The sequence below is a fragment of the Syngnathus leptorhynchus genome, chromosome 8 (genome assembly GCF_054491065.1).
Source record: "Syngnathus leptorhynchus isolate UIUO chromosome 8, UIUO_Slep, whole genome shotgun sequence".
NCBI lineage: Eukaryota > Metazoa > Chordata > Actinopteri > Syngnathiformes > Syngnathidae > Syngnathus > Syngnathus leptorhynchus.
The window spans coordinates 11,043,266-11,069,418 of NC_141202.1; the positions used below are offsets into that span (position 1 = coordinate 11,043,266).

Genomic DNA, 26,153 nt, shown 5'->3' on the forward strand with positions numbered 1-26,153 from the left:
ACAACAAATGACAAATTAGTCAAAGAAAAGCAAATTGTTTATTTCTGTCCTAAATTGAATTAAATATTAATTTCAGCATCAGAAAATACATTCTTGTGCTTGACAGCTTTTATTGTTGGTGTGCCATAGATGTGACAAGAATCATTTGATATAGCAATTTGAATGCCATTATTTATGTCTTAACCTCTGGATTTCGAGGAAATGTCTTCTTCCTCTTTACTTTACCTTGTGAACTTAGAACACAATTTTTGTGAAATCTAGGCCCTGAGTATTTAGAGACCCAAATGAGGACACATGGTGTAGGTAATGGGATCTTTTTTTTTTTTTTAACTGACTTCAAATCTAGTTGGCTGTTATGCTTGGCAGTTTTGATTACGTCGTTGTTGTTTTTTTTCTCCAGTGCCACACGCTACCACAGTATGGTGAAACCATAAGCATGCCCAGACCTCAGAGGACTGGCATGTACTGCCTCGCCCTTGCCATCAGGGTTTTCCCAAACTGTCAACTCGCGCCCGGCACGTCTGCGAGACCGGACGTTCCGGCCGCAGCCCCAGAGGCACGGTCGCTCCTCGCGTTCTCATCAGTGTCGGTCTTTTCCCCTCTGCTCCGTCTGTCTGTTTTAGCTCGGGCCCAGCCCACGACTCCTCTCACACTCTCGTGCGCTCTGCGGTCAGGGGAATTCACCCTTTCCCAGGGTGGATGTTTTTTCAGAGCTAAATTGTGTGTGTGATGTTAGCGGCCCTCTGCATGGCCATGCCGTTCACACAGACGACGTGCTGTGCATCATCTGGAACAAATTTATCTAATTGATCCTATTATTGTGCGGCGGCCTAATTCGAGTCTGATTCATGTGTGCGGCCTCACTTCATACCGCATTACTAGACAAGTGCACCGAGCCCGACTTCTCTGCTCGTTTGATCTTACGCGCCCGACCCGTGTTCTTTCTGCTGATCGAATGCCAAACTAAACTCTTTGGAACCACTTCCCAAGTTGACCGCACTCGACCGAGGTCATTTTATCTTACAAATAAATGTCAACACAGCCACATGGCATTTAGGGTGTGCACACTTTTGCAACCACATACTTTCAGATGTTTATTTTTACATTGCCTCAAAAATTGAGTTGTATGTGTAGGTTGTAGTTATGGTGACGTTTTTTTTCTTCTTATTTATCAGAGAAAATGGCATTTGAATGGGGGGGGTGTAGACTTTTTATAGTAGTTGAATCAGTACTTCTACTTTCAAAAGTCTTTTTTTGATGGGAGTATTTGTATTTCTACACAAGTATAGCGTGTGAGTACTTTTGTCACATCTTCTTGTATGTAGATGCATGCAGAAGATTCTCCCGGCCAGACATAGCAGCGCATTTAACCCCTCGCCAGGGCCCGAGTGTAAGAAATGCAGAGTCACACTTTCCGAGTACGCCCACGCCCGGCCCGGTGCGCTCGCACACAGCCATACCGTGCAGACACACATGACCGCAGTCACAAACACACTTTCTTTCCAGTGTGTGAACTCACATCTGTTTCCTGACAACAGTAATAGTCCCAGATCGGGCGGGCACGGGGGCCCCGCTAACAGGTGTTTGCTTTCTGGCATAGAGAAGAAAAGAGGCCGAAAAAGTACAAACAACAGCTTTGACGCACCCCCACCCAAAAAAAAAAAAAGTCTGACCAAGCATTTTGTAACAACTGTGCGGTGTTACCGGGTGTCGAAGCTTTTTCATTAAAGATAATTAAAGGACGACGGCTTCCAAGTGCAGCTTGCACGATACCGAGTTTGCAGGGTGTGTGTTGTTCTGCGTGTTCGAGCTCACATCAGGTGAGATTATGAGGGGCTACATCTCACTAGTTGGGATGTCTGGTATTCACTTTTAAGTATGCACCGATACCAAGTACTGATACCATTATGATACAATGCATACAATTTCAATGAACACAATGACGGATGATTCCAAACAAGGACTTTTTTGTCTTGCTGACGCTGATGACGTTTCACTGGTGAATCAAACGACCACAGGGTAGCGCCAACTATTGGCTAGGAAGACTTAATGTCGAATTATTATTCATTTTTTGTTTTCAGTATCGGTGCCTGGTATCGGCATCTTTCATGAGAACCTAATACTTTGAAATAAAGGCAGGTATTGGCCCGTTCTTTGTACTTGCCCATTCCTAGTTGTGTGTATGGAAGGGTTTCAGGAGAAAAAATGTGTATGGCTAGCATAGTACTGCTACCGGTGTATGTAAGTGTTTCACCCGTGTACAAGTGAGAAAAAAAAAAATGCGTGGACGAGCGTTTGAGGAGTATGTATGGGAGGTAAACCTGCTTTCCCTCACATTAGCATGGTACAAACATCCCGTCGGTGCTGCGGTCGGAAAGTGGTGGCTGATTGATGCAACGCTCACTCACACCATCTGAGGTTCGTCTAGTCGTGCGGTATTTAGCTAGAGCGTGCGAGTCAACGCTGGTCGGTTTGTTTATCCATCTGTCAGGGAACCACTTGATTTAGGAGCCGGGCATGGGCCGAGGAGGGAACTCCGAAAATTGTAGGGCAGAGCGAAAAGGATTCTTATCAGTGAGTTTGTAAATAAATAACAATAGCGATTTACAAAGTAAAATGAATGCAGGAGACAATGTTTCAATTTTTTTGTGTTCATAACGTGGCCGTCATGCAAATTTGGGGAGGAAACGAATTTTTCTTTTTATTTATATCCCTTGTGTTATTTAGAGAAAGCTCACAGGTGTTATCAGCCATTTGCGTCTCTATGAATTAAAATGTAAAACTTACCTGTCAAATGAACTGCCTTTTGTTTTGTCATAGGAAAATGTCCTGCACATTAATCTGATTGCAAAAGCAACAAATATTTAAAAAAAAAACATTTTAAACGACAAAAAAAAAATGGAACGGAAGAGAGACAACAGACAAACTTGCACGTGTGACAGCATAACATTCTTAGGGGGAGATAATAAATAAAATGTGTATAAATAATACTTAGCTGACTTCAATATCCTTCCGTGAGTTGTAGATGAAACGTCCAGTTTGCGTCCCTTTGAGTCACTCGCGCGTTACAAGTCTTTGTAAAAGACTTTGGTGAGTGGAAATCCCAGAAAGCCTCTCTCCGGATTCTCCAGCTGTCCGTCCTCGTCTTCAGCCTCCTCCCCGAGCTGCAGGTAACCCATTTTCCTGAAAAAGACCTCGCCCACCTTGGACGGGAAGGGCACGTGCGCGTAGACCCGGAAGGCCCCCGCTTCCCTCTCCTTGTGCTCCAGGCTGTGGACAAAATTGCGCGCCAGGCCCTCCCTGCGGTACCAACTGCCCGTCACCAGCCGACAGAACCTTCTGACGCCGGCTCGTTTCTCGCTCTCTCGGAAGAGGCAGCCTAAGATTTCGCCCTCGCTCTCTGCCACCCACACCAGACCCGCCGCTTGCTCCCTCTCCGGCGTGATTGGCTCCTTTGACGCTTCCTTGTCTTTTTCATTGGCTCCAGTTCTGCGTCTTGGCTAAAAAAGATGGGAGGAAAAAAACACTACTATAGATTTGCTGTAGTAAATGTTACAATCATTTGGTCACCTATTCAACCAACCTTCTTTGTTGTGACTTTCTTGCCACTGATCCTCGAGTAAGGATTCTGCAGGATCTCATCGTCCGTCCCTCTGAAACTGCTGCCCACGTAGTCCCAGGAGGGGCGGCTGCAGCCTAGAACCCCCGTGGAGCGCGGGATGGTGATTTTGAGGTAGATAATGAGCAGGAAGACAGGAATGGCCAGGGCCAGGATGAAGGAGTGAATGAGGCAGCGCAGGGCGGATGAGAACACTGCCAGGATGAAAAGGCAGAGCGGACGAGTGAGGATGTGCAGGATGAGACGGTTTTCCATGCCCTGGCAACCCTCCTGCAATAAATTCACATAAACATTTTGACACAGCAGCCACAATGTTAAGCACTTTTCTAACATTTTACATCTCAGCGGGGCTGTAGGACAAAAAAATATTGTCAGTAAGATTGATTTTATTTATCGTTTAAACAGACCTTTATGAGAGATTTGACTATGTCAACGTCATCCTCCTTCATCCTCCTCAGCACCACTTGATCCAGGTCCAACCTCACCATGGTTACTTGGAGTTGGACAACATCCGCTAGTCCCTAAAAAAAGCACCCTCCTACAATAAAAAAAACAACATTCAGGTTAAAGTGACACACAAGATTATTATTTTTTCGTGTTTACAATGCAGAATGCACTGTGGATAGCATCTTTAGTCGGCCGATTGAAAAGCATTCGAGAAGACGCGTTCAATGTACCTCATCACCTGCACAACATTGATATGCTGCACATTTATTACTGACATGACCACTACGGTACAAATTAATAAACCATCTTTTACTCTACTTACTGAAATATAAAATCGTGTGCTTCTTGTTTGCTTTGCGATCAAGACTGACCATTTAAGGCGAAGTCGGCAGTCGACGTGATTTTACGGTCCCTTTTCAAAACCCCAATTGCCGCCAGTCCAACTTACCTTCTTCACGCACGTCCCAAAAATATGTTCGGAGGAAAAATGCGTATTTTGATATTATCAAGTCCGTGGAGTGTTGCTTCGTTTATTTGAATGACCGGAGTGAATTATTCTCAGTTGTGCTATTCTGGATACACACTTCTGCGTCTTAATTTAGCAGTTGCATTTCCAACATGGAAGCTTACGTCATTTGCGTACGTACTTTCCGCACTGCGAGGATTTTTACGTGAATGGCAACGCAACGCAAAATCTAACTCCCGTTGAGTTTGATGCGGTTTATTTAAAACAAATAAAAGAAACCCATCTTATTCATGAAGACGTTTATTAATAAGCTACTATGAAGATTGTGAACAAATTGACAATTTATATATATATATATATTCACAAAAACTTAGCTCAACAATACATTGAGTGGCTTTGATGGTGTCATTTCAACTAATATATTAAGGACAATAGATACGTTCATGCCCAGCCTATTTGAATGTATAACATTTCTAACGTGTGGCACTGTGGCATGACGTCACATTTTGCTGCCCTAACTGCATGCTATCAGTTCCAGGAGATTGAAAGTAAAGTGCTAGTAAAGTGAGGCACCTGTCCATTCGTTCACCTACACGGTTACTATTTCTACACTACTCCCTTGGGGTTTTTCAGGGGAAATTTCAGGATGAACCTAAAATGTGAGTGCAGTCATGATTTATTAAAAACAAAACAAACAAAAAACCTAACTTACTTTGACCTTCTCTCAATTTATGAATTCTGCAGGTTTTTTGGTACTTTTTGCACAACTTGCTGCTCACAACAGGTCTTGCCTTTCCTACGTTCACCTGAAAAGGTTATAGTGCATTTTAGGTGGATTCTGACATTTCAACTGAATTGGCCCAACATTATGCGAGCTTTGCATCTCAATTGGTAAGAGTGGTGCATCTCTTAGGCAGAAGTCCATCTCCGACTGCAGCGCCTTCTGTATCATCCGCACAGTTTTCTTTGGAAGACTTTTCCTTCGCGTCTTCATTTCCGCCCTCCGATTTCCCATCGCTGCTCTGCGAAACGTCCGCATCGACGACCGCCTCCATCCGTTCCTCAATTAAGTTACTGGTGCTCACCTCAATGATGACAATCTCATCCCCTCCTTCCAGTTGGAAGATTCCCCCGGTACCAGCCGCTGCGCTGCAGTCGGCGCCGTCCTCTCCCATCATCGGGCCCTCCCGTTCTATCAAGGCTATCATCTGCATACCCTCCCCGGCTTCTTGCTCCATCTTGCCTTCATCGCCGACTCCAAACACCACACCCTGACTGTGGAGTGGCACCAAGCCGTTCTCGTGCTCCTGGCTGAAGCCCGCTTGGGACCGATCGCTCTCCGGTTCCTCGGCGTGAAAGTGGAAGACGAAAGAGCCCCCCTGGCCGCACTCTTCTCCTGATTGACTCTGGCCCACCTTCTCCCCACCCCACTCCTGGAGAAGCGACATCATCCCGCCTTTATCTCCCTCTTTGTCAGCATCCCCTTGCGCATTTGCCTCAAACTGCAACACAAACGACTCGCCTCCCTCGTCAACACTCAGCCCCTCCTTCGCTCGGCCTTCGTTGTCGAAACAGAACACAAACTGATTCTCGGTCAAGGTCCTCGCCGAATTGATTTCGGTCAGTTCCGTCTGGGCGTTGTTGTTGTTGGGGGTTGAAGGAAGTAATGTTGAAACGCTGCCTTGTGGAGATCCCAAAGTGGATGCGACAGCGGTGGAAGACGGAGAAAGTGCACAGTTTGATGCTATGGACGGCGATGAGCTGGAATAGGCGGCGGCACCGTCGGGCTGGGTCACGCCGCCCGCGTTACCGTCAGTTGCATCTGCGCTCGGCGTCTCGGCCATTTTCTGAAGAACTGATTTTGGTTTGCGGCCCCTTCTGCCCCTTGCTGTCCGGTTGCTCTTCCCTAAAATGGGCCTGCGGAGTAAAGAGTTAGGCGGGAGAGAGGCGACGGGCGTGTTTGTGTTCTTATTATCGTTGGTGAGAATGACGCGGGGCTGCTGGTGTTGTAGCGATACGGCTGCAAACTGGGCAAGCGTTTGGTTGTTGAATGCTTGCAGAGTCTGAAAGACGGGGACGCCGGCGGGCTCCGGGGCTGCCGGAGGCCGGTTGGCCGTGGGCACCAGAATGAAACTCGGTTGGGAGCCGTTGGTCGAGGGGCACTGGAGCAGGTAGAAATTTTGGGGCTGGGATGGCGGCGGGGGCGGCGGAGGTGGGGCCGGCGGAGGGGCCGGACCTGATAAAGGGATGAGCTGCAAGCCGCTGGCCGTCTGAATCATGAAATAGTTCTGCGAGGTGTTGACAGGGATGTTGAGAGCCGGCTGAGACACGATCAGGCTTCCGTTGTTTCCCGACGATTCCAAGGTGATGGGGTTGAGGAGCGTGGTGGTGGTGGTGACCCCTCCCATGCTGGCCTTCACCGACACGCCGTCCCGACCGGCACCTTCGCCGGACGGCAGCGGGAGGGTGCCGCCGTGCGTCCGGATGTGCCTCTGCAAGTACGAGTGCATGACGAACTCTTTGGAGCAGTACGGGCATTTGAAGTCCTTCTGCGAGGAATGCGTGCGAAGGTGCAGCTGGAGGTTGGAGGAGTGCGTGAAGCACTTGTTGCAGTGGCCGCACCGGAAGGGTCTCTCGCCCGAGTGGGTGCGTTCATGCTGAGGAGACGAGTTCAAAAGGGGGGGGGGGGGGAAATGAAGAGCCGAACAATGAATCAAACTGGGTCGAGGGGAACGCGGCGCTGACCTGTTTAAGGTTTGATGTCTGCGAGAAGGACTTGGAGCAAATGCTGCAGACGTGCGGCCGCAGTCCCGAGTGCATCTGGCTGTGCCTTCGCAGGCAGCTGGTGTTCTTGAAGGACTTGCCGCACTCCTTGCATACGTAGGGTCTCTCGCCCGTGTGCTGCCGCAGGTGGTACTGATAGTGCGAACTCCACTTGAACGTCAGAGCACAGTGGGGGCACTGGAACGCCCGCACACCTGTGTGCACCTAGGCGAGAAGATGAGGACCATATAAAAAAAAAAAAAAAACTCAGCCAAATATTTTTGAGTTTGCTCACCCGTTGGTGGATGGAGAGCAGCGAGGACCTCTTGAAACTCTTTCCACACTCTGTGCAGCGGTAGGGTCTCTCCCCGGTGTGATCCCTCATGTGGTACTTGAGCCCCGACGAACCTTTGAAGGCTTTCCCGCACTCTGAGCAGCGATACGGCCGCTCTGTACCAAAGGAAAGAAAGCGAAGTGGGAATTTCCACCCGTGCTGGAACGCATTGACTCATTCTCGCTACACACTCGCCGGCTTTGACATTCGCTACGTCCGAGTTGGAATGTCAATTTGGAGTTGCTGCTATTTTTTGATGGACGTGTTTCAGGGTTAGTATTATGACACAATATATTCAAGATTAAGGTCTTTTCGTCCTAGGTCGTCATTTTTGACACAATTGGATCGTCTGTGTGTAATTCTATTTGTATTACCTCCTGCGCTGGTGTTTTTGCACCCGCTGGCCTTTTTGGAGTTTTTCGCTAGTTTGGCGGGCAGTTCCTCCTGCTCCTTGCTGACGGCTGTGACGCCGGCTTGAATGTCCCTCGTTTCCTCCTGCTGCTTGTCAGGAGAGGAGGGCAGCGGAAGAGACAAGGAAAGGGAAGGCGGGCACACGATCTCCGCTTCGGCCTCGGCCAGGAGACGTTGCTCGGGGGTGTGGGAGTGCTGGTGCGTGAGAAGCGAGGACAGCAGAGGGAAGGAGCGGTCGCAGGCCGAGCAGCTGAACTGGGAGCGGGACTGGGACGAGAGGGAGTGCATCTGGATGGAGAACGCAAGCGGGTTATTTCAAGAGAATTAAACGGCTGCTGGTAGTCAATAGACAACGTCTTGCAGAGCGTCGTTAGTAGCAGACGCGTTCTGAGGAACATCCTCACCAGTGACACGTGTCGATTGAGGCCTCCGCTGGTCTTGAAAGATTTATTGCAGTAGCCACACGACAGCCCTGCCCATGCGGTTGGAGCTTCTGGCTCGACAGCCTTGGGGCTCTGAATCACCTTGTTGAAGCTCTGCAGAAGATCAAACTGGGCCTGGGTGGCGCCCACACTCTAAAAGGAGTAACCACAGAAAGACATTCTGTAAAAATTCGGACATTTTCAAGTTTATGACGGTTTTGGCTCGGTTTCCATCACTTACTGAATTACTTTCATCAGCTGGGTCAGCAAGTCCGAGGAGTACCTCTGCTGTGTGCGCACCTTCAGCCGCTGCGGTCGTTTCAACCACCTCCTCAAAGTCAGCAAGCAGGTGACCGGTCCCGACCAATCCGTCCCCTACCTCCGCCGGTGCCGCTTCCCCACCGGAGCCGTGTTCCCCCGAAGCCACGTGAATGGACTGGTGCTCCTCCAAGTCGGTCCGTGTAGCAAAAGTGTGACTGCAGCTGCCGCAGGTGTAGAGCAGCAGGCTGGCGCCCGTGTCCGTGCTCAGGTGGACCTCCGTCCCGATGGCCCGGGATGCGGCCGCGTTCTCCCCCGACGGAACCGAGCTGAGCTCGGGGAGTAGGTTTGCATCCTGGGCAGATGTGGAAGTGGACAAGAAGACTTCCTCCATTCTCACCCCGACTCCATCGCCCCCTTCCTGGTTGACGTAGCCCACCATAGTCGTCAACATGGATGTGGCTTCTTCCTGCGAGCTGACCACCACCACCTCCACCATGTCGCGGCCCCGCCCTCCGCCCTCCCCACCCTTGCCTTCCTTGCCGCCCGCGGCCGGGCTGGAGTGAGAGTTCTTGTGCAGCGCCAGGTTAGACGAGTGCGTGAAGCTGCGTCCGCACTCGCCGCACACGTAGGGCCTCTCGCCCGTGTGGATCCTCATGTGCTGCCTCAGGTTGGTGGACTGAGTGAAGGATTTGTTGCACACGTTGCAGGTGTAAGGTTTGAGACCCAGATGGACGTTCTTGTGTCGCCGTAGACTGCTGGAGTTCTTGAAGGCCTTGGGGCACGTGTCGCACGGGTACGGGCACTCGCCGGTGTGCTGGCGCAGGTGGTACTGGTAATGGGAACTCCATTTAAAAGTCAGGGGGCAATACGGACACAAGAATGTTCTCACTCCTGTGTGGACACTCTGATGCACCTTCAGGTGGAGATCAAATTGAGCCACGTTAGATATTTTTTTGACCCCAAACAATTTCACGTATATTTGTGAAACATTAATAATTGGTCTCCGAGCACCAGCATCATAACAAACATTCACGTAAAGGTCGTCACCTGGAGAAGTGAGGAGCGCTTGAAGGCTTTGCCACAATCTTGACATTTGTAAGGCTTCTCTCCTGAGTGAGACCTGAACAAACGGGGAAAAAAAAAAAAAAACATGACACACACACACACACACCTTCCCATACTTTGTTTGCACTGATGCACTGTGCTATTTTCACGTCCTTGTGTAATACAGTATGTGTCCTGAGAGCTGTACTAGAGTGCAACCAAAGGCAATCAGTTGGCAGTGCGATAAACCACTCATGGATCCATTTTCAATTGGACTTGTTCCCATAAAGGTCATGAGTGGGCCGAAACCTCTTGGCCTAACTTTTGGCATGAGGTGAAGGCCTAAAAAGGAGTGCTGACCAAACTAAAAAATATATCAGGCCAAGTATATGAGTACCTTTGATGATAGAGTAACGCGGAGGAGCCCTTAAAGGCCTTGGGACAAAGGTTGCAGCGGTAAGGTCTCTCATTGTTGTGGCTCCGCTGGTGGTGAGTGAGCCGGGACGACCACCTGAAACTCTTGCCGCAATCCAGACACTGGAAGGGATGCTCGGACTGCTCGGACTGTTCGGACTGCTCGGCCTGCTGGGTCGACACCGACGAGGTCTCCATGTCCAGAACCACCTCCACGCTGCCCACCATGCCCTTGTTGCCCTCCACCAGGTCATCTCTCTCCCGGTCATCCTCACCCTCCTCGCCTGAGCCGAGGAGGGAGGGGAAAGGAGAGAGGGAGGCGGAGGATTGTGGAGCCAAGAGTTCTGCTTGGACCACCAGAGTGGCCACAGAGTTCGCCATAACAGGTGAGGGTGTTCCTTGGATGCAAATCAGTTTTGGAACATAGTCTTACACATTATCCACTCCATCCTTATTTGTTGTTGCTGTAGAGTTGGAATCCCGTCCCACCACCGGAAGCAGCAGCTGCCAGTCCAACTCCACAGAAAGCTAACGTGGGGAAAAAAATATAATAATCCGGTGTCAACTCTTCACACGTGGTAAAATAACAATGCCCCCCCCCCCCCCCCCTAGTCCGCCTCATTTCTCCCTTGCGAGTTTTAACTCTCCACTATATTTACTCGCTGTTATTTCCCAGCATATTATTGCTTGCTAGCCACAAACACAAATTAGCATCACACAAAATGTCCTCGCGTGACCCTAAAGTGAGATCTGATAGCAAAACATAAACACAAAACTCACAATTTTTTTTTTCTTTACAGTGTCAACAAAACAGTAAGCGTTACTTATTGGCCCGCATTTGACTCTCGTCTAAGCAGAGCCACGTCTATATAATGCTCGATATTTACATGCATGAAGATCGGCAAGAGGGCGAAACTCGTCGCATATCTTGTCCTTCGTAAACGATATTTTTGATAAAATGAGAATGAGATGCATACCGCAGTGCTAATCCACACAACCTTAACAATAAACAGCACAGACTAACGTTCTCCACCCGAAGCCGCCCTCCAAGAACAACCATAGCGATTGGCCGTTTGAGACAATTGACGAGCTTTTCCAATTGGCTTGCTACTTCCTACAAAAGCGCATTTGTGCTCAATTTTTCTTCCCCATGTATTTTCCCTAGTTTTAATATAGCGAGCAAACCTATTGATCTAGTTTGCAAACAATGAAATAAAAGTTCATTTTTTCTTCTGTCACTAAAACGTCGAGTCTGAATCGTTTGGCTTTGGCGCAAAGCTCTCTGGGAAATGTAGTGCTCATTCGTAAGCCGTGTTAGAAATAATTCACACGTTCCAGTCACGCTCTAGAGAATTTTATATTGTGGGCATTATTGTTCAAAGTCAAAGGAAAATAGTTTTCCAACTTTTACAGGGCGTGCCATTTAAAGCTGGTTGAGCTGATAAATATTGGGAAAAAAAAGTGTTTGGTGGATCTGGAGTCATCCCGAACATAGCCCGAGTCGTTTGCGCCATGAAAATAAAATAACAATTAATTATAAGAATAAAATAATAAGAATAATACATACATCCCATTTGCACATTCTGTAGTTTTTATTTCACCAAGGCACATATTTCACATTGAGGCCAATCAGTGTCTGGAAGAGGCATCTCGATGTTACAATAATTTAACATATCGTAATTTAAGTGTACTAGAATACAAACTGTATAAAAGTATAAAAAAAAAATAAGGAGAGGAGACTTGCTCCTTTGCAGCACAAAAAATAAATAATTCCACCAAATTACTTAAATAAATAGCCAATACTGTAACAAATACTATAAAAGGAAGGAACGAAAATGATAGTGAGAAAATTGGTAATCTAAATTATATTGTAGAAAATATCATAACACAGATAGCACTGTACAACAATTTACATTCATGTACAATTATGTACACCTTTAAGAGTGTCACAATACATAGTATTTTAAGACTTTTAGAGTTTAACTTAAAACAAATCTTTTAAAATCCCAAAGCATTGTTTCAAAATCAGCCCCCTCACTCATCCAAGAAGCTAATCCTACAAGTTTGTGCAAAGAATCTAATCAGGTCCATCAGTGCTTAACAACAGGGCCCACTCAAACAACCTTACCACATTAGAGATGTTTCCTCATGCAAAGTGTGAGAAACAGGCGTTACAAAAATAGAAACTTTGACTCTGGCACTAAAAAGCATTCACTTGTCTTCGCCCTCCAATCTGGCTTTGACGTGATGTAACTGGCACGTAGGATTTTTTTTTAAGCTATTATTTTAAGGGCACTACTGTGTGGACAAAATTGTGACAATCACAGATGTATGCCACATTTACTGGAGAAAAGTCAAATGAATAAATGCACAAATACCAAGTAATTAGAAAGAGAGACAATTATCAGACGTTCAGGAAGTGCTACGGAGATCAGTGAGACACAAAAAAAACACAAAGTATGTGGTCAAATAAATGCACGTCAATAGAGAAATGAAGATGCCAGGTGACGCGCAACAACTTCAAATAAATAACATTAAATAAATGACTAACAGTCAATAAATAAATAAATACATAAATAACATGGTCATAAACTAGGAAAAAGCAGGAAATAATGATCACCATAGTTACTTGCGCTGGGGGATTGTTATTGTCGTGGCATTATAGCGCATCGCGTTTGGCTCTGGTGGAAAGAAATCGGATTCTCCGCACATGCCGTTCGTTAGTTGTTATCGCGGACTTTTGGGATGCCGTTGACAACATTGCACACCGACAACAACCCGTTCCCCCCGTTCTCACTTGGATGAATTCTCATTGAGCTGTGATTTTGAGATCTTTGGCTTGAGGCTAATGAACGCTCTGTATGCCCAATCGCAGAAAAGCTTGAAGTGGTGGAGGAGCTCCTGGCTGGACTGGAGCACGTCAAACTGGTAAGGGAGGTGCGGTGGGAGGGAAGGGGTGGCTGGGGTCAGCTTCGGCGCATCCACCCTCTGCATCTGTTGGCAAAGATGAACCATAGATTAGTTTACTCAACCTTCTAGAAATGTGTTACATTTTGGCTATCGGCAGTGCTTTGCCGCCGTCTTGTGGCACCTTATGTTGATTTCGAACCAGATTCTTACTCACGGCTGGACTTGAGTGTTCCCCAAATCTATTTCCTTGTGTTCACAGAAAAACTCCAAAGATGCCACAAGATGCCACCAAAGCACTACTTTTATATGAGGCAGGGTTTTGAGGTGAGTTCAATCAAATGAAAAATGGTCAAATTACAAAGTGCAACTAATGGAGGTTGCTTGTTCTACCATGTACAGGAGATTCTCGACTGGCACCAAAGCACTACTTTGATACTAGAAAAGGCTTTGGCGCCATCTTGAGCGTGTTGTTTTCAAGTAACCTTTACAGTATTATACAAGAAAAGACGCTGGACTAGTACAAATGTAGTGCTTTGGAGCCATTTTTTCTGTCGGGGGGGGGCATCTATGGGCAAAGCTAAATACTTGGGGGGCGGGGCAGCTTTCTGCTACTTGCAGCTTTCTGCTAGTTGTGACAGGGTTTATTCTCTCGGGATGACTTCTGTGGAATGGAAAAGTTTCAAAACTAGAGCAAGCTGAGGGACCTTGCAGCGGAAAAGGGCCATAAGTCAGCTGGGATAGGCTCATTACGCCCACCCACGTTATGAAAGAAAAAAAAATGGATGCATGGCTTTTAACTGCTTCAACACACTCAAAGTAAAGTTGAAGTTCAGTTCCTCACCTGACGGTGCAAAAGATTGATGAGCGACTTCATCTCCTTGATCACCTCGGCCAGCTTGGGCAGCGCCGGGTGGTGGTGCTTCTTGGACACCCTGTTGAGCCACTCAAAGTGGTGCTCATACAGCTTCAGGTCAGCGTGCAGCTGAGAGAGTGTGGGCTTCAGCTGAGGGAGAAGAAGAAAAAAAAAAAAGTTGAGAGACTGAGCATGGGTGTGGCAAGATGTGCTGTAACTGCGCGAGGAAGACGAAGAAAACAGGCCAAGCTCTTCTCCCAGAAACACGCACACACAGAAGAAACACATTATCGGGGGCATTACCTCAAGGTTGTTGAGATCATTGGCTGATCTGTTGCTCATTTCTGGCAGGGACCTGAACCTGTGGGGCTCCACGTCAGAGTCGAAGGCATGCTCCCTCTGAAGGAGAAAACAACACACAGCCGCTCGTCACTATCTTGCATCAGCACACTCGCGCTCGCTCATCCCTCAGACAAGTCACGGCAGCATGAGGAAAGTATTAGCGCTGTGACAGCGTTAGCCGGCAGACGCTTTGTTTCCTGCGCTTTCAGACAGTAGCGCTCGCCGAGGGACGTGCGGTCGAGCGGGGTCGCTGCGAGTTCACTCGAACTCAACCTCCCCAAATGTCAGTGGTGGGAAATAACAAGTACTTGGTTACTGTACTTGAGTAGATTTTTCAGATATTTCTACTTAACTTGACTAATTTGAAAACAGATACATAATTTTTACTCCTTACGTTGACAGAATAGGTTGGTGATGTTAAAAAAAAGGTATCATTGGCTAATTCTGTATTTTTGGGGGTTGCAAGTTATTAAAACAGCCCCCCCCCCCGCTTGTGTCAATTTATCAAAACAGATATTGTACTTTTGTTTACTCTGATCTTCAATTTCACATCGTAGAAAGAGTGCTGTTAATAACCCCACCAAATTTAAATGATTGAAAATGATCCAAGTTGATAAAATCTGTCTTCAAAAGAAAAAAAAAAAATCAAGCAGTTGCCGCCGCTCTCAAATCCTGTGGCGACTGAATGTCCTGACATCACCCAGCTCTCCATTGTCAATCAAATACCTTCCCTATGACCTGCAAAATGGATAACTACTTTGTTTAGCATCTTTCCCGTATGACGCATCCCTTAATGTTTAATTAGGCTGTGAATATATACCCGCTCGTGAATGTCACATGACCTAACCCAGAAAAAAGCCCTTAGGCACTGTGACGTCATTTTCAGTCGGCTGCAAATGGCAAAATGGCCACTCCCTGAGATGGATAAAAACAAGTTAATTTTGCTTCTTAATTTATATTCTACAAACACAATATTCATCTGTACGGTATTTAGGCGAGTGGGGGCACATAGAAAATATTGCTGTAAAGAATTTGTTATGTCACTTCCTTTTTAAAGCCTTCAGTGGCAGGAATATATCCCGCTGGGTGGGGATGAGCGGCGCTAACCACAAGCTAGCTTTAAGCTAACAGGCAAAAAAAAAAAGAAAAAACGAAATACTGAAAGTATCACAACATCCACAATTCAGTACTACGTCGTCTCAGTCCCATTTAGACACAAATCTTTGAATTCATGTTATGGGGTCTTAAGCAGTTAAAGGAGAACTTCAACTTTTACCATACATTTTTTTTTTTTTATATCTCGACCCAAGTACATTTCCCTACGTGTCAACAATGTGAATAAGTGACCTGAACCCACAGGATGTTTTGTGCACTCAACAACGCACGTCGTGACCAAGAAGGCAGCGAGCAGCGACAGCACACAGCTGAAGGGAAACTCCAGGACACTATAAAAAGATGCGATGACGCAGTATTGCCCACTGCCCAGCTACGTCTGCTCTCACGCTGCTGTAGTTCCCATCCGGGCCGCCAGAGGGGGGTAAACAATATGCATGCAGGTGAATAAAGCAGTGGTAATTTGATAGTAATCCCCCCCCACTTCATCGCGGGCGTTACGTAACAGACCACCCCTGCAGTAAGTGAAATCCGCGGCAAAGTAATACCCTACTTAAAGACTCTATCTGCATGTTTTTAAAGCACTTCTTTCTTTTGAAGTCTCTAATTACATTTTTAAATCCAGTTACTAGAGTAAAAAAGAGTAAAAGCAACAGGTAACCATTATAAAAATGTTCTACAAACAGCGTAACAATGTACTGTAACAAGGCATGTTTTTTTCCAAACTAGCAAATGTCACTTATCAACAAAAAATATAAACCAATAAACATGGTCCAAAATGTATACATTATAAAATAAACTAGCCGTAAAAAGAAGTATTGCAGCATGTTACGTTCAATAATTTATATAGGCGGTGCAGGAATACAGTACTTCCTGTTATGATCTTCAAATTTCGCAGACTAAATAAGTGTGCCGCCATCTAGTGGTCTGCATTTGAATTACACCTCATCGAACCAAGCGTTAACAACAACATAAAAACCAGCAAAATAGCGCGACTGCAATGTTTTTACTCGCATAGCAATAAAATTTTCCCGAACTACCGTCCATCTTTTTGGGTTTTCAGAAATGTAATAAGTGTAGTATTGAGTGTTGAGGCTGGAGGGGGCGTGGCCTGTTGAGATCATTAGCTGGAGTCTGTTCTGGGCGTCAGCCGTGGCTAATTGCGAATGTTTTCTTTGGGACACTTGTAAGTCATTGTGACACGGTAGTAGAAAGCATAGCGAGAGCCATTACGCCTGCTAATGAACATAAATGAGCGATGCGCCATGCGTCATTCCACGGAGAGGAACACAACAACATTAAGATGATTAGCGTTCAGAGCTGTTTTGTGGAAACATGTTGTCTGGACCTGATGTTTCGTGTACTCGTTTCGCAGTGTTTTTGTTTTTTGTGTTGATATCTTTTCGGCGTGAATGCGCCGCATTGTGTCTCTAAAGACGAGCTTTTATTTTGTTGTCTTCTGTTTTGTCTCTGCAGCTTTTGTCTTCTTCCATCCATCGGTCATGCCAGGTACACACACACACGCACACACACATGCACGCACGCCACTCTGGCTGCCCGATCTCTTCATCTCTGGTGGTTTTTCGCTCCATCTTTCTCAGCCTTTTAATTCACCCGCTTATCCTCCCTTTTCTTGCTCCCTCCATTGCGGCTCATGACCTCACCCGACAAAACTTAGCATCCAGCCTCCCTTAGTCTTCCTGAATGCAAATACAGCAATGTGATAAATCTTGCTCGATTTTTATCAAGTCACTTTGCTGTGGCGACCAAAAGTCAAACAACTCTACACCACACCTACACAACCGTGACTATTTACAGAAAACCTCAATACGCAGCGTGGAACCGCAAAAATGCGCACGTGTATCTTTACCCCCGGACGGACACACTTGGCCACGTTTAGGTGTTTTTGTCGCTAGAAACTTATATAAACGTATACGCTCTAGCTCCTCTTTTAAAAGCATCACTTTCATTGCCGCTCAAGCTGGGACTTTCCACGGATTCCTATTCTATTTATCTTTCCGAACGACGTCCTCTTTTTAGCAAAAATTCCACACAATAAGAAAAAAAAGACATCTTCCATGTTACTGAACACTGTCAAATACTGTCCCCAATGCTCCTTGATGTGTGCGTGTGTGTTTTGGGGAACTGAACCACAGGTTAGACGATGGCGACAGCGATAGCCTCAAAACACACACACGCACAACACACACTTCTTCTACACACCAAGCGATCAAGACTAGAGAGAGTATGAGGCTATTTTTGGCTTTATCTCCTCAACACAAAGAGTTTTAAGGTTTGCATAATGCAAAAATAGAATGTGGCTCAGCCGTGCGAAACCAAAGATGCCGAGATATGATCCGCATGTATTTTCACCTGTTATAAAACGCCAGCTGGAGACAAGTCTTGGCTACATTGTCGGCATCTGATTTTCCAGCCAGACGTGTTTGTACAATACGATTTAGCGGTAGGAAAAATTCAAGCTTCCGCCTCTCCAATCACACTTTAAGAGTCTTGCCGCAGAACCCAAACATGATTTCATGCAAACTTCTCATACAGTATTGTTTGTTGCTGTTTCATGATTGGTATGTTCGGTTGAGCTGGAGGCGAGAAATGTCTTGGCATGGATTTTTTTTTTTTTTTTTAAACCACTAGCTTGACTCTTCTTGTCATGTTATTTTTCTTTATTCCCTTGTCGTGAGTCGGGTGACATAAGGTTGCTGAGTCAGCTTTCCGTGGGCCCGTTTGGATGAAAAAAAAAAAAAACCCGAGAGTGAGATCACTCAGTCAAATCTTTGCTCTGGTCTAAGACTCTGGCCAGTAGGGTAAAGCAGCTTAAGTCTGACCAGAGTCCTACGTAATGACTGAGCTCACAAAGTATGCAAAAAAGGCAGCAGGGTAAATCTGTAGATAACATTAGCGCTTTAATTAATGCTATTAGCTAATTAAGTTCTGGTGCAATAGTTAGCAAGCGCTGTCACAAGCACGAGACCGAAAACGATTTATCAATACATGACGTCACTCAGCTTCTTTTTTTTATCTCGAGATATAAATTAGAGCTATGTGACAAAGTGCAAAATTTTTTTTTGTTTTGGCATGTTATCTGTAGCGCAAATTTTATTTGAGAAAAGACACCCATTTTGGGAGGCGGGAACAAATTGATTACATTTCCATTCATTTCAATGGGAAATGATGCTTTGTATGTTGTTTTACAGCCACACCGTTTTTTTTATGGATTAGACGTATAGCTAGCTGTTGCTTTCCTTGGTAATGATTGCCCCATAATTAGCACTTTTCAAAGCTTAGCAAGCAGCTAATGGCTTGCCCACTGGCCTTGAGTTTGACCTCCCTCCATGCACTCACCAGCAGTTCTTGCGTGAGCTTCATGAGATTTTTGGTCTGGTTGGACAGCTTGTCCATCTCACTGGGCCGCCGCTGAGGCACCGGGGAGGCGGACGTGAAGACGGGCAGCTGGGCCAATAGCAGTGAGAAGAGCAGAGACGACGAGGAGTCGAGCAGCACTGCAAAAGAAGGACGAGAAAAACGGAAGCAATTAACCAAGAGCTGCACTAGTGATCATGACCTCAGGGGCCGTTGCTGTCAACTTCAGGGGAAGATATTGCACCATAATATAAACAATAGCTCCAGACTTGGCACGGGGGCGCCCCCGCGTTGAGCCTCGGTGACAGATTCATGTTTTCACAAGCAAATCATTAACATCAGCATCACTCCTGGCCTGGATAAAGCTACGCAATGAATGCAGCTGATTGTCACACCTGCAACTGGATAGGCGCGTGTGTTGCCGCTATAAATTATATAGACCGGGGGCCAAGTCAGGCGCGGCAAACAGTAAGCTCATTCATTCTTTTTGCCTTTCAAGTTCAAATACAAGCATTTCAAAAAAAAAAAAAAAAAGGAGGGCACCACTGTGGTGCTGAAGCCACACTGGAGGCTTGATAATTACAGGTGAACCGCAAGACAAAATAACATACGCGTCCTCCAAACAAGAATCAGTTTCAGGATAGTTAAAACAGGACTTTTAAAACATGCGCTGAAATTCTGTATATCCAAATGAACTGTTCAATTTTTTGGACACTGTGCCCACAGTTTTGACTTTCATGCATTATTGTTCAAATTCCAATCTAACTACATTGGATTTATTTTTCAATTCACATCTATCCATTCACACTTTCACTTACATTTCATATTGGTTCGAATCCAAAAGAATGGAAACAGCAGGTAGACAAATAAATAAATGGTAAAAAAAAAAAAAAAGAACAATAAATCAACGGGCGCTCCGGCAAGATGTGTCACGTGCTCCGGCTTCTCCTTTGGCGCCTTTTCAGTCCAAATGAGGAGCAAAGTGCGTCCTTACACCTCTGATGGAGCGCGCTAGAGACAAGGTGAATTGTGGGGGATAATAAAGAAAATCTCGTCCAACTTTTTGTTTTTTCTAAGTTTGGAGCAAAGTTTGAGATGTTTTTGGAAGGTAGAGAGGCACTTGGGCAGAGTAGAGAAAAAGAGAGAAATGCAGAGAGAGAAGGATGCGATGTGTGGTAAGTCCAATTTTTGCGCGCAAGTGAAGTGTTTAGGCTTGTTTAAAACTTCCTTTATAAAGACGTCGGGCCTATGACACATCGCCAGTGACTCACTTCATTCATAAAAACACACACACACAGACACACGCACTCTCTCTCTTTTTCTCTCCCCTCCCTTTTGCCCCTCTACTCTCCTCCCTCTCTCTCTCGCGCTCTCTCTCTCTTTGCAAAACTTTTTTTTTTCTCTAAAGATTCCGTTGTGTTTTTTTTTCTTTCTTTCTTGTTTTCTTTCCTCTATCACTTTCTCCCCTCCCATCCCTGCCGTCTCCTATCTTGCGCTACTTCCTGCGGCCGCATCAGCGCGCCAATCATGTCCCCATCTCTTCATATCTGGCAATCTCCCAATCCAAATCGCTTCCTCCTTTGCCCATTGTCTTTACGTGTTATCAGCCCAGCTCATCGCTCGCGTGCCTTTCATAACTCGCACATGCCTGGAGGTCATTTTATTTCCCCCCACAAATATTTAGATGAAAGCTCCCTCGTGCCCTGCAAACACCTTTCTCTCCCTCTTTTTCTCACCCCTGGCTCTTTTTCTGCCCCTCTTGAGACAGCAGCCTGTTATTTCCACTGCCCCGCCACCCACCACAAACACACACACACACACACACACACACATACTATCCACCTCCCATTTTTTCTTTCTCCCTCCCTTCCTCCCTCCCCAGGGTGAAGGAAAGAGTGAGGAGTGAGCGACGGATAGGAGAGAGAAGTGTTGTCCAGGACTGGACCAGAAGGGGCCTCCGAGACTCGTTGCATAGAAACAGTGAGAACACATGCACATCCATGCATTTTTTTTTTTTTTTTTTCAGGGGCATGAGCGCACGCTTGCATATTGTGGGTGGGGTGCCCACTCAGCGAGGTCACGAAGGACAGACAGCATGACAACATGCATATATAACGAACACACACGACTCGTCGAGGCACAAACAAGATTCCTCCTCACACTATCGTTCCAAGGATGAATGGAAATGTTTAGATGGGCAAAGCAAACTGAAAAAGTACACGGGTGGCTAATTAATTGATTGTGGCCCCTCCCTCACTCACTTGAGGGGAAACCTTTCTGAGGATCAGTCATAACACAATTTGTTTTTCCAAAAATTAAGCGATTACTCTAAAAACTAAATATCCGCCACTTTTAAGACAGTTTTACTGTATATATATATATATATATATAATTCAATAACTATCAAAGAGCGCTGAGGCGCCCTCCTGTGGTACATGACGGAATTTTCTGAATTAAATGTTCAAACTTTTTGTCATAGTGGCTGCAACTTTTTCACTGCAGTTGATTTGTGGTGTATATTATTTAACTTTACATACGGTGCAACACTTTTGCATTTAATCATTTAGAAATGTTCCTTAATGTAAATGTTACGACCGATAGATTTTAATTTCGTGAATCTCACCAGCAACGGTAATAACACCAAAAATGGAGGGATGATTTTTTTTTTTTTTACTCGTGTTCTGTTTCATGCATTTCCCCCCTCAAACACGCCACACATGCACACTGCATATTGAGCTGAGTAGGACTGACTGGAAAGATTCCGTCAGGTGCAGTAAAGCGTGACCCACTGTTGCAAAAGGGCAAAAATGACTTTCCAGTCATGCCAGAGGGATCATGCATCAGTGTGTATACACTACTTTCAAGTTAAAGCACCCACAAGGAAAGAAACTGAGAGAAAACTAAGAAGGAAGAAGGAAACATAAACTCGTGATGCGGTCAGGTAATATTTGGCAAGCGGGACATTTTTGTGCGGGAGCGGAACGGCCACCGCCGGCAATCACGGTCACCAAGCGAAAGACCGAAAACACTGGCGAGCTCATTTCTCAGGTGGGCGACCTGGAAGAAAAGCCAGGGGAGATGATATTGACACACGGGGTCCTTATTTCTCATTTGCCACATCAAAAGGCCGTTTGAAGACACAGCTGGGGTGGAGAAGAAAAGAAAGAGTGAAGTTAGTCACTCTCTCTGCTTTGCGCTCATGATGGGGGTCTCCTGGGTGGTTCGCAGGATCAACAACACACACTCAGACACACAGATGCCCGTAAGACTTTATGGTTGCGATAATTAAAGGCTTTTAGACAATACAAGACTTTTCAAACACTTTTATTATGAAATTGTGCTGTATGGCCCCACAGCCACAGCACGTGTAGTAAGACATTATAGGCACATGTGATTCTAGGTCAAAGGTCACCAACAAATAGGATCTAATGATACCCACTTATGTTAGTCACTGATCACCTTAATGATTTTACGCAATCCTTTTTAACAGTTTTATTTGGATGCCGCCTCGTCTGCTAAAGTGGCCGCTTTAGAGCGCCTCATCGTTGTCCATGTGTGTGTGTGCACGTTACAAAAAAGTGACAGCCAAACATTGGTTGCCACGACTCAAACATGTCGGAGGTTAAATGGGTCACTTTTGATTGACACTTGACAGCCAAGTGGGTCGCGGTCTCAGCGTGTCGAGCGGATACGCCCACAATTTTTCACCATTTCAAAACCTCGTTGGATATATTTGGCAGTGTTTCCAACAGCACACTGGCGCACGCCTGCTGAAAAAGGGGGACTCCAGGCTTTTGTGTAAATGGGCGTGCGGACTGTAATTATGGGCATGTGGCCGTATAAATGCGGTGCCTGTGCAGCGTGCCGGGCATCGGCGTTTGTGTGTGTTTGTGCATCTACGTGTGTGTGGCCTTCACGCGCTACCCATGACATCACCGATGTGCGTTAAAGCGCCACGGGAGGAGAAACAGAGTGAGACACTTAGCGACCTCAAAGGCATCGGGGAGGAAGGGGAACCTGTGACACGGCCTCGCCGCCAGACAAACTTTACTCACACAAGCTTCTCTCAGCCGCGCAACACTGGGCTTCCTGTACGCCGCCGGGCCGTGCGTTCACACATTATTACGCAGGCTTCGCATCATTTCAATGCCCGCCACTCTTCGCTCACCTTTGGCGGTTTGCGCCCGCACAGTTGCCTGATTCATGACGCTGTTTGCCGAAGCCTCTTTAACACGCCAATTTAAACGTGATTATGGCCGTATTCTCCTACTAGGCTAACATGCTCGTGTTGTTGTTCGCAACTTACTTTAGTGCGACAAATTAGGACGGGGGCCATTAGGGATGAAAGCATTTTTTTTTGCATTGATCACCATTTCATCATGTAAAGTCAAATATATTTGCTAGAAGCTCAGCGAGCTCCTCAAATGTAAGCATAATTAATATTTTTTTTAATTATGTGGTTGATGCACAGGTACACAATGGAGTGGACCTATCTTTATTTAGTCAGCGCACAATCCAGGAAGCTTTGATTTACAGACTAGAATCCATTTTGACCTTCTTTTGAACAAGTTTCTTTTGGACCACACTTTCTGAGAACCACCCACATACTAGCATCAAATGTATTGTAGATGCTCTATTTATACCATTATGACCATCTTGCTCCTGTTGATGTTCACTTTAGTGCAAGGAGGGCAGCACAAAATGTTGATCATGCTAGTTATGATATCGAAGAAGTGTTTCCCTCAATTCCTCTTCGTTTTTGTTGAGGATAAACAATGTTATATGGTCTACTTGTGTTTCTGTTTGTTAGCCTGTCTTTGGCATTTAGTATTAAGCTGATCGGTTGCTCTACTTTTCGTTGTCACGTAAGCATTTTTCCAAGTTCTCGTTTTCTTCCTTTACATTTGCCGTCAACCGCATCACTGGCCAAACATTGTGATGACATTTTATGGCGAGTTACTCTTCACGCTGTGACTGTGTGTCCATTGCGATATGGCTGGTTTTCCCCATCCTTTTTTTTTATGGCTCTGAGTATTTCCACATCCAGCCAGGTGGATGATAAAGCGACTTGTGTGGTTTTTAGGGTCAGGTCCGAATCCCCAAGAGCGTCATTTGTAAACAGGGGAAACGTTGGCCGTGACGCAACGGCCATCGGAAGAAATGGTAATAAATTCATTATTTTCTTTTCTTTTTTTTTTTTTATGTACCACGCTCATTTCCTCAGGGAATTCCAGCAGGGTCTTGAGTAAACAAACCCAGCGATTACGTTCAAAGGCAAAACCAAAGCATCCAACCTTTTAATAATAATATTTACTCTCCCATAACAGGACACTTTTAAGTTTCCCCGCGACCTTGTCCCCCCCCCTCCCTCCGTCGTCATTCGGGCTCTCATTCATTCTCTCCGGCTCGCTCCCACGTGAGTGATTCCGACGAGGCATCCTGTCCGGGGGAATCGCCATGGTAACCCAAGCCCAACTCGCTACCCCTTCATACCCCGTTGTACCTACGTCAGAGAGAAAGTGAGTCTGTTAATAGTTTGTAAAAAAAAAAGGGGGGGGGGGATATGGTGTGCGTTCAAAGGGCAGCAAAGTGACGTCGGTGGCCTTTTGTTGTTGTCAGTGATAAGGGTCGTCCTTCTCCAGTCATCTAACTATGCCACTCTCGCTTTTGTACCCCCCCACCCCAGTCCCAGACAGACATAATGTGTAGCGACGCCACTCAAGAAACAGTTGCTAAGATGAGTGACTCACAAGTTCACCACTCGCATCCATTCACACTTTGAAGGACACTTTGGTCTTCAAATGCCACAGGGGGTCTTCTAAATATAGCCACATTGGAGAATTTCATATCCAAATGCTGTCAAAAGTGTAACTGGACTCATGAGAGTGTCCACAAAAGTGGCATTTTTTTCTGTGATGAGAAAGAAAAGTTCATTCTTATGTTTTTACGAGGGCGGTCCAAAAGTGAATCACCAGGTTTCCAAAGGCTAAACTTTCCCCTGATATGATTCGTTATGATATCGCCAATCAAGGCAGCTATGATGCTCAAAAAATGCCAACATTAGCCAACAAAACCTTCATCTGGTTGTAATTTCATTGATTTTGAAAAGTAGATTTAAATTAAAAAATGATCAATTCAAAAAAATGATCAATTGTAAACCTTGTCTGACCTTGGTGATTCAGGAAATTACATTCTGTTTTCCAGTGAAAATACTTTCTCTTGTCATTTTTACCCGTGTCTCATTTTTGCAATGAATCATCAGCTCCTCAATTCCTACTAGTCTGCTTCCTTTTTTTTTTGTTTTTCTTCAGGTGTGTCCCATCGTAGCTTCCAGTTGGGCTTCGCAGGAAACAGGCTTCAGCCGATGACTTTGGACTCGCTCAAGCTTCGGCCCAAAAGACTTGAGTCACCTGTCTGGTTTGTGCAACCTTTTTTTTTTTTTTTTTTTTACGACTGCCCCGTCGTCATTACTGTTTTGCTACGCGCAGCCCGACTTGTGCTAAAGTGGAACGTGTTGTTGCCTCACTTCCCATTGACGAGACCAAACAAAAAGATGCTGTGGCGGTGTTTTGTCGATCGAAGGGGGCGAAACCAAGCAAAAGGGAACTTTTTACTAAAACAAACACTCTTTCCATCTTCCGCCTGGTGTCTCAGCCTGCTTTTAATCGGCCCGAGAGCAGCCGGGCCTTGTGTCGGAGCTCCCGCTTCCTCCTCCGCCGCCGTTCTCAGTCGCCCTAAACATTCTTTCCTTTCCTGTCACTGCGCGTCCAGTCTGTCTGCTGCATCCCTCAACTCTTCCTCTCTCTAAAGTGCTCTCTCTCTCTCTCACTCTCTCTCCCACAGGTTCTTCTAACACGGTCGTGGAATCGATGAAAACAGAACAAGCTAGCAGATGTTATCAAACTGTGGATCATTTTATCAGATGGCTACAATATGTTAGCTAAGAGCTAAGCTAAGAGTCATGAAACCTTTACAGGCGCATACCCAAGTCGGCAGAGACGTTGCCCCCGGCGACGCTTGGTCAACTGAAGTGAATTACTCCATACGTGTACTTTGCGGCACGTGCGCCATATCGGAGCCGAGCGCCATTTACCGGCACGGCTTACGTCACTCGCACAATGGGCCGGTTGCCATGTTTTTCTACGGAAGCTGGACTCACGGGGTGTGTGTGAGAAAAAGGAAAACAAAAGGAAGAAGTGACGGTTGCGTTGTTACTACGTCCCTCAATGTCGTTATCAACGTGACCCCTGTCACGAGGGGTCTCCTCAGACGTATACAAGTCAGGACGCCGCAAATATGCTTACGTTCACGCCGGTAATTTATAACCCAGTGCCGTCTTTAACGTGACATGCCCGGGGTTGTTTTTTTGGCAAGCG

At 46.0% G+C, this 26,153-nt stretch overlaps 3 protein-coding genes across 3 annotated transcripts; all 3 read right to left on the reverse strand.

Annotated features, from left to right (window-relative positions):
• Window positions 1–2,528: 2,528 nt before the first annotated feature.
• Window positions 2,529–4,669, reverse strand: nat14 (N-acetyltransferase 14 (GCN5-related, putative)). Its single transcript, XM_085918854.1, has 4 exons — window positions 4,515–4,669; window positions 4,027–4,157; window positions 3,584–3,889; window positions 2,529–3,500 (listed from the first exon to the last, which is right to left on the reverse strand). Exons 2-4 carry the CDS (start codon window positions 4,105–4,107, stop codon window positions 3,066–3,068), a joined length of 822 nt encoding a protein of 273 aa, XP_085774980.1. The 5' UTR covers window positions 4,108–4,157; window positions 4,515–4,669; the 3' UTR covers window positions 2,529–3,065.
• Window positions 4,670–4,825: 156 nt separating this feature from the next.
• znf628 (zinc finger protein 628) lies at window positions 4,826–11,377 on the reverse strand. Its single transcript, XM_085917839.1, has 9 exons — window positions 11,159–11,377; window positions 10,165–10,709; window positions 9,771–9,843; window positions 8,704–9,636; window positions 8,445–8,615; window positions 8,004–8,328; window positions 7,591–7,745; window positions 7,278–7,520; window positions 4,826–7,189 (listed from the first exon to the last, which is right to left on the reverse strand). Exons 2-9 carry the CDS (start codon window positions 10,560–10,562, stop codon window positions 5,417–5,419), a joined length of 4,071 nt encoding a protein of 1,356 aa, XP_085773965.1. The 5' UTR covers window positions 10,563–10,709; window positions 11,159–11,377; the 3' UTR covers window positions 4,826–5,416.
• A 446-nt stretch (window positions 11,378–11,823) lies between these two features.
• Window positions 11,824–19,767, reverse strand: il11a (interleukin 11a). Its single transcript, XM_085917884.1, has 5 exons — window positions 19,596–19,767; window positions 18,760–18,917; window positions 14,248–14,343; window positions 13,933–14,094; window positions 11,824–13,175 (listed from the first exon to the last, which is right to left on the reverse strand). Exons 1-5 carry the CDS (start codon window positions 19,600–19,602, stop codon window positions 12,975–12,977), a joined length of 624 nt encoding a protein of 207 aa, XP_085774010.1. The 5' UTR covers window positions 19,603–19,767; the 3' UTR covers window positions 11,824–12,974.
• Between the last annotated feature and the right edge of the window lie 6,386 nt (window positions 19,768–26,153).

Excerpts from the sequence above, each read along its gene's own strand:
- nat14 (XM_085918854.1), bottom strand. The coding sequence starts at position 4,107 with ATGGTGAGGTTGGACCTGGATCAAGTGGTGCTGAGGAGGATGAAGGAG. Across the intron at positions 3,890-4,026 it reads TAGTCAAATCTCTCATAAAG|GAGGGTTGCCAGGGCATGGA; the intron begins GTCTGTTTAAAC and ends AATTTATTGCAG. Across the intron at positions 3,501-3,583 it reads AGAAAGTCACAACAAAGAAG|CCAAGACGCAGAACTGGAGC; the intron begins GTTGGTTGAATA and ends CATCTTTTTTAG.
- znf628 (XM_085917839.1), bottom strand. The coding sequence starts at position 10,562 with ATGGCGAACTCTGTGGCCACTCTGGTGGTCCAAGCAGAACTCTTGGCT. Across the intron at positions 9,637-9,770 it reads AGCGCTCCTCACTTCTCCAG|GTGCATCAGAGTGTCCACAC; the intron begins GTGACGACCTTT and ends CTCCACCTGAAG. Across the intron at positions 7,521-7,590 it reads TGCTCTCCATCCACCAACGG|GTGCACACAGGTGTGCGGGC; the intron begins GTGAGCAAACTC and ends CTTCTCGCCTAG.
- il11a (XM_085917884.1), bottom strand. Across the intron at positions 14,095-14,247 it reads ATGATCTCAACAACCTTGAG|CTGAAGCCCACACTCTCTCA; the intron begins GTAATGCCCCCG and ends CTTCTCCCTCAG. Across the intron at positions 13,176-13,932 it reads TCAATCTTTTGCACCGTCAG|ATGCAGAGGGTGGATGCGCC; the intron begins GTGAGGAACTGA and ends CTTTGCCAACAG.